The sequence below is a fragment of the Rutidosis leptorrhynchoides genome, chromosome 2 (genome assembly GCF_046630445.1).
Source record: "Rutidosis leptorrhynchoides isolate AG116_Rl617_1_P2 chromosome 2, CSIRO_AGI_Rlap_v1, whole genome shotgun sequence".
In the NCBI taxonomy this organism is placed as follows: Eukaryota; Viridiplantae; Streptophyta; class Magnoliopsida; order Asterales; family Asteraceae; genus Rutidosis; species Rutidosis leptorrhynchoides.
Window position 1 is genome coordinate 44,047,827 of NC_092334.1, and position 7,670 is coordinate 44,055,496.

The 7,670-nt window shown below is 31.9% G+C and overlaps 1 protein-coding gene across 1 annotated transcript; it reads left to right on the forward strand.

The window, feature by feature from the left end:
* Nucleotides 1-2,481: 2,481 nt before the first annotated feature.
* LOC139890793 (syntaxin-43-like) lies at nucleotides 2,482-7,426 on the forward strand. Its single transcript, XM_071873706.1, has 8 exons — nucleotides 2,482-2,951; nucleotides 4,333-4,609; nucleotides 5,676-5,765; nucleotides 5,962-6,039; nucleotides 6,397-6,474; nucleotides 6,549-6,614; nucleotides 6,698-6,778; nucleotides 6,977-7,426. The coding sequence occupies exons 1-8, from the start codon at nucleotides 2,770-2,772 to the stop codon at nucleotides 7,082-7,084; spliced, it is 960 nt and encodes a 319-aa protein (XP_071729807.1). The 5' UTR covers nucleotides 2,482-2,769; the 3' UTR covers nucleotides 7,085-7,426.
* The last annotated feature ends 244 nt before the right edge of the window (nucleotides 7,427-7,670 follow it).

Here is a 7,670-nt window from a genome sequence, read left to right on the forward strand (position 1 = left end):
GAGAATATTAATAAAATATTAAACGTATAATACTTTATATGAACGTATTTGTTTCAATATGATTTTTGGCGAAATTAAAAAAATATATATTAAATGATTGAATTATCAGAAACATTGAATTATGATTACAAGTCTCTGTTGAGAGGTCCACTATGATTTGAGAAAATCCATTCCTTTTAACGATATTCAGAATAATTTGTAAAGCTATTTATAAATAAAAACAAAAAGTGTCATTTACGAAAGTTAGACAAAAGTTAGTGGAGAATTGGTTTCCATAATATTCTATTAATCTATTTTCAAACGTACAAAGACGTTTTCAGTTTAAAAAGAATTTTATTATTAAAACGTATATAACTTTTATAAATATCTAGAATCACTTTTGATAACTCATTACTTAACCAGTATAATAAATATAACGATATTTATATTTTATTTCATTAAATATATATAACGATTTAAATTAATATTATATATATTTATACGCGTATTATACATACATAGTTTTTATACTTTTACTATACTTTAACTTTACCTTTACTTTACTTTTATCTTACTTTAACTTTAGTAATTCATACTTTAATAATTCAATTTAATAATTCATACTTTAATAATTAACTTTAATAATTAACTTTAATAATTCACTTTAATAATTCATACTTTAATAATTCACTTTAATAATTCACTTTAATAATTCATACTTTAATAATTCACTTTAATAATTCACTTTAATAATTCATACTTTAATAATTCATTTTAATAATTCATACTTTAATAATTCACTTTAATAATTCAAAAATCTGTTATAAATAGAATTCAATAGGTTTCATTATTTCATAGAAACTTGAAAATATATTTCTCTAAACTCTCTCAATCGAATTACATATATATATTTTCTTTGTATTATTTCAAGATATTATTAGTATACATAAAATATTACGACGGAGTGCTGTCCGAGTGATTTCAAAATAGTTTTTTTGAATGAGTCGAAGCTAAGGAAATTATGGGTTATATCTATGGAGGTGATGTGTATGGTTCATGGGTATGCTCGTGAGGTCAATCTAGTGTTTATCATCTTCGTTGCGTCTAAGTACTTTCCTGCAATATTGAATCTCAATATTGATACGTTCGTGAATCCGAGTCCAACCTTGCACTTGTTAAATGACGTTATATGTATTTTTACTACGAAATACAGTATTGTGAGTTTCATTTGCTCCCTTTTTAATTGCTTTTGCAATATATATTTTTGGGCTGAGAATACATGCGCTGTTTTTATAAATGTTTTACGAAATAGGCACAAGTACTAAAACTAATTCTACGTGGGTTTAAACCAAAAATATACCCTTAGCTTGGTAACATTAAACTACTTGTCTATGTACAGTAGGCGCGAATCCTAAAGATAGATCTATTGGGCCTGACAAACCCCATCCTGACTATGGGATGCTTTAGTACTTCGAGGTTATTTTAAACACACCTGATCTGGTGTACTTCAGAGGGTAAAACATGAACGTTAAGGCTTGTTACCGGGTGACTACAACTTATAGAATACTTTTATACACTTGCGAGTGTACATATATTTATAAACAGAAATCTTGTGGTCTATTAATATATTGAAATGATTGTTATGATAAACCTATGAACTCACCAACCTTTTGGTTGACACTTTAAAGCATGTTTATTCTCAGGTATTAAAGAAATCTTCCGCTGTGCATTAGCTCATTTTAAGGATATTACTTGGAGTCATTTATGGCATATTTTGAAAGACGTTGCATTCGAGTCATTGAGTTCATCAAGATTATTATTAAGTCAATTATAGTTGGATGTATTATGAAATGGTGTGCATGCCGTCAACTTTCGTTGTAAAGAAAGTTTATCTTTTAAAAACGAATGCAATGTTTGTAAAATGTATCATATAGAGGTCAAATACCTCGCGATGTAATCAACTATTGTGAATCGTTTATAATGTATATGAACGGGTCCTTTCAGTGCGTTAGCAAAATATCCATACTTAAGGGTGCGTTTGATAAAACTGAATGATTTAGTGCTGAACGATTTAGAATCTGAATGGTCGAGAGCCTCTGAATAAGGTTTGCTCTGAATAAAAATAAGCTGTTTGATAATCATTTAGAATGAACGATATAAAGTGACTAAAACTACCTTATTAACGTGTGACATGAATAATAAATTCAATATATTTGTTAATTAGGTGATCAGGATATGATTTGAGGAGAATATTATAGATAATTTAGGCTCTTAATAGTTAAGAGAGTGTTTCATCTCTGAATGGTTCAGAGCTGAATTCTGAACCATTCAGCACCATATGTCATTCAGAAGTCAGAAACAAACGCGCTGAATGTTTAATGGTTCAGCATTCAGTGCTGAACCATTCAATTAAGAAGCAAACAAACGCACCCAAGTCTTAACATACATGCCTTAATTGAGGGGGGTTATTTGTAAATTAGTGTCAAAAAGGAAGGGAAGGAAACGGAGAAGAATCGGAAAGGGGAAAAATGAGAGTTTCGATCTGTTGAGCAAAATTCAATAACTATTCACTCTCGTCGATCTCATCCAGATTCATTAAAATTTATTTCAATTTAACCTTATTCAATATAACCAATCGAAATAGATCACTCTTAATCATCACAACAACTAATCATTATCGTAGATCTCCGATCGTTACAGATTATGATCTGTAAATTGTATCTGTTTGCCGTATACATATCTTTATAATCTGATTGAAAGAGTATATAATATTTTTTAATTATTATATCAATGGCAACAAGGAACAGAACGCTATTGTTTAGAAAGTATAGAGATGCATTGAAGAGCGTTAGGCCTCCGTCGTCAACATTTAGCTCCGGTGGTGGTCCGGTCATTGAATTGACTGATGCCGGTGCGTTTAAGCAGAATAGTAAATATGCTCCCCTTAGTACTGAAGATCCTGGCACCTCATCGTATGTCCTAACTATTTATTTATTAATCTACTATTTATTTTATGATCTGTAAGTTACTAATGTTAATTTTAGCTATGTGTTTGTTAATTGAGTGATATTTAATCCAAAAGAATTAGGTAGTTTATTCCATGATCTCAATGTATTTGTGTACATTGTATTGTTAATTATTAACCGCCAATAGAAGTGTCCTGTTAGCCACTTAGAAACGAACACTATTATTACGCTATATAATTTGGGGAAAATGAGGTAAACTTACTAGCAGCTGAGATAATGGAAGATTTGTTGGGGAAATTGGTTATTGCATTGAGGCTTCTGATATTTTCTTAAGCATATATGAACTGCGCGCTTAATTCAAATGAGATTGTTCTAGAGATCACTGTTTTTAATTAGATGTTCAAGATCCATTTCTATAAGTAGTTGCAAGCTGAATTAAATGAGAAGAGGCACATTTTTTCAACCTCTTGGCAGGTAGCTTTAGACAATTAGGCATGTAACTAGTGCTTCGTTCGTTTCTATGCGAATTAAGATTTATTCGGAATTTAGATCATTTTGACTACAGGGATAGCTAATAAGGCAACCCGTGAACTGTAAAGACACACAAGTTATGTTTAAACACTGATGGCTGATATGTTTGTATGGATTATAATCTTGTATGCAGTAGTTTTTTTTTTTTCTAGTCTCCCGAAAGTGTACCTGGTTGCCTAGTGAATAAATATAGCGATGGATGTTGCTGCCTTAAGCTGAAATCATCTTTTTTAACAAGAAAATGGATTATAGATCTTTTGTGAGTTATTGAATATTTTGGGATACAAGTAGAGACTTCTGTCAAAGATCGTGCATTACAGAACCAAAGTAAAATTTGGTACAGCCACAGGAGCAGGCTCGTAGATATCACTCTCTTATCATCTTATGTTATATGTTATATGCATTTGCTGTCTGGAATGTTAAATATAAGTAAATACTAGACTGGTTAATTGTTTTATTTTTTATTTTTGGATAAAGAGACCGGTCGATCTGTTGACACTAGTGTAGAGAAATATATTTCCCTCTAGTAATATGTTGCAGTAACTATGACAGTTATGGTTCGTCATTTTTCAGGGGCGTATCACAAGAATAATATAAAAAAGTAAAGGAATAACTGTAAAATATCTTGAATAAGAGGGAGTGTAGGGTGGAAGTTTCATGAATTTCCATAAAGTTTAGAACTGTGAAATTCAAATCAAGCAGTCAATTGTTTTTCTAGCCTCTGACGTTTTTTTAGTTTGGGTGGAATTTTCTTTTTCTAGGTGATACCATATTAATTGCATATGCAACTTATTTCCATGCTCTTGCTTTTTAGTAATTAATCGAGAGTTTTTTTTTTTATTATTATTATTTGCAGTGCAGGGGCACTTACAGTGGGTCTTCCTCCTGCTTGGGTGGATGTATCTGATGAGATAGCAGCAAATGTGCAACGTGCAAGGTCAAAAATGGCTGAGCTGGCAAAGGCTCATGCTAAGGCTTTGATGCCCTCGTTTGGGGATGGTAGGGAAGATCAACACAGGATCGAGGCTCTAACCCATGAAATAACTGACCTACTAAAAAAATCAGAGAAAAGACTAAAAAGATTATCTGCTGGTGGTACTTCAGAGGATTCAAATATCAGAAAAAATGTGCAGGTATAATCCCATCTTGAAATTTGTGATTGATGGCTTGAAATTTAATAACTCTTGCTTATGTTTATCTCCCTTTCGTTCTTTATCCTCTAATTTCTTTTAAGTCGATTTAGGATATTATTGAACTTGTTTCCCCTCCAAACTTTAATCATATTTAGTTGATTAAGTATCGAGTCCTTTGGCCCACTCTTAATTTCTTATTCATTTCTTCAAAGGTTATTTGTTTTTATCGTAGATGCTTTGTATAACGTGTTGTGATTTTTGTTTTCGAATGTAGATGTATAATGTATCACTTGATCGGTGTTTTATAAGTTCTCAAATACATGGAAATAGTTGTTCTTTTAAAGTTTTTACGCTTTCTAGTCTGTGTGTATGTATGAACTCGATGTCAGTAAAAGTCAATGCCCTTGTATTTGCTATGTTATTATGAACTATTAAGGATTCATTTTCTAACCCACATCGTAACTTTTTTTTTTTTGGAGATTTGAGTGTCTTGGAGATGTCCTATAGTATTTACTGTAGAGATGTGTATAACAAATCATTCTCACATAGTCACATGCTTATTTTTTTATTGATATTCATTTTGTTCATCCTTTCATCATTCTCACATGCAAATGAAATAGAGGTGTACAGAAGGCAAAATGGGCAGGCTGGGTAACTAGTCAAAACAGGAAATTCATTGTTGGGCCAACTTATATTCACCTGAACCACTTTTATGTCTTAGTAATAAACTTTTTATTCATCATGAAGTAAATGTGATTACAAAAATGTTACTTCTTATGCCCTAAAAACAATCTTGGCCACTGGTGACCTGTTTGAGATGGTCTATCCATTCTCTTAGTGCAATTTTATGTATTTAACTTTTTTGACCCTGTAGAGATATAACTTAATCTCAATTAACTAGTTCATAAGTAAATTAGTTGAACTTGCCACCTTAATAAGAATCATAATTTTCTTTGAATTAGTCTATTATATGACCCTGCTCTACAAGGTTCTGAGGATCCTTTACATCTCACATTAAACCTAATAATAATCTGCAATCATATTTATCTTTGAACTTCTATTGCAGCGGTCTCTTGCGACTGATCTTCAGAGCCTTTCGATGGAACTCAGGAAGAAGCAATCAACGTATTTGAAGCGCCTTCAGCAGCAGAAAGAGGTCTCTTTAAACCATCATAATTGTAGTCTTAGTATACCTGCGTAAACAACACAATTTAGTAATTTGATTACATATTAAATTGACGGTTTACATTCATATGAGTCAGTGCCTTTATTTAGTCTATAATTTACTTTGGACTAATTCACCATACTTCAGAAACTCTTTATTTATAGGTGTTACTTTCTTTTTCTTCTAGGGTCCAGATGGAGTTGATCTAGAAATGAACTTAAACGGGAAACAATCAAGACGGGATGATGATGAGTTTGATGACCTGGTGAGCTTAATTTGCCGTATAATTTTTTTATTAATTTTACCTTTTAGATATTTTGTTGTAGCCTTTAAATTACACTTGCTGATCCAGTAATCATATCAAAGAATCTTAACATGAACAGAAAAAACGGGTCTTCATTTTTTTTGTTTTAAATGTCACTAATTATTATTAATATTGTTATTTTCTTTCGTGGTTTCTCAGACCATCTTTGCCTAACTTAAATCCAAAATATCAAATAATGTTGACTCAAGTTTTAAGGATACTATCACATAATATTACTTTCATGATTATTATTTAATTCAATCTTCACCAGAGAAAGTTTGTTAGTTTATGACACTGAAAATTTGCATGGCTATGTAGGGTTTCAATGAACATCAGATGGCCAAATTGAAGAAAAGCGAGGCTTTTACTGTAGAAAGAGAAAAAGAGATTCAACAGGTTGGTGCAAAGCAGTTATTTTTTGTTTCTCTTTGTTTGTATATTGTATATACTTACCCAATCATCCTTTGAAGGTTGTGGAATCGGTAAACGAGTTGGCACAAATTATGAAGGATCTTTCCGTCCTTGTAATTGACCAGGTCAGTAAACACACGTGTTGTCTCTAAGCTGTTCATGAATCTCATGGTATTGTATGTAACTTGATCTGTTTTAATGAGAGCAGGGAACTATTGTTGATAGAATAGACCACAACATTCAGAATGTTGCAGCTTCTGTGGATGAAGGTCTTAAACAGTTACAAAAGGTATATTATTCTAAAATTGTAATATTTGAAGGTTTCTTTTAGAGACATGGATTTGAGTTATGTTTTGTTTCTATTGAGTCTACTAGGTTAAGCTCAAGTTTTTTAACTAAAAAGAGAACAGGTCAAACATGTTGATAGTCCACCTCTACATTCATCTTATGTTTATAATCATGTTTGGATGTTGAATGAATATTGCAGGCGGAGAGAAGTCAGAAACGAGGTGGGATGATAATGTGCGCTACAGTACTTGTTATCATGTGCTTCGTAATGTTGGTACTCTTGATCCTTAAGGAGATTCTATTCTGATCCTATATCTCTCAGTTACCCTTTTTAAGTAATTTACTACAGAAGTACTGTTAATCTGTTATAACCCTACCTCACTCATCCTCAAGCTTGCAAAAGCGCGTATCGTTGTGACTTAAAAGATAGGAGATTTTTGATATTCCCTGAAAGACATTATACGAGTGAGGGAAAAGGGTGCGTGTATAATTCAGCGGGTGGCTTGTCCATGGGTATGTATAGAGGAATTCAAACTGTAATTTGCAGAAGATGAGAGCGAATATGATCAACGGTTTGTAATTTTTTGGGATTACTAGACTATATTTCGTTTGTTTTGTACCGATTTATTTATCAAAATATATTCAAACAGAGACGATTATTAAACAAATTACATCATGGTACGCTCATTTACTATCGATGGCATGTGTGATGGCTTATCGGTGCACAAATCAGCAATAATAATAGCTATAGTATCTTCACCCTAGTTCAGATGGCCGAATACTAGTAAAATAGCTTCGATTAGGACCACAATGAATATCAACACAAGTTAATTCTAAGAAGATAGCTAAAAGTCTACAACAAATAATCCAATGGGCAAATATACAATTACCTT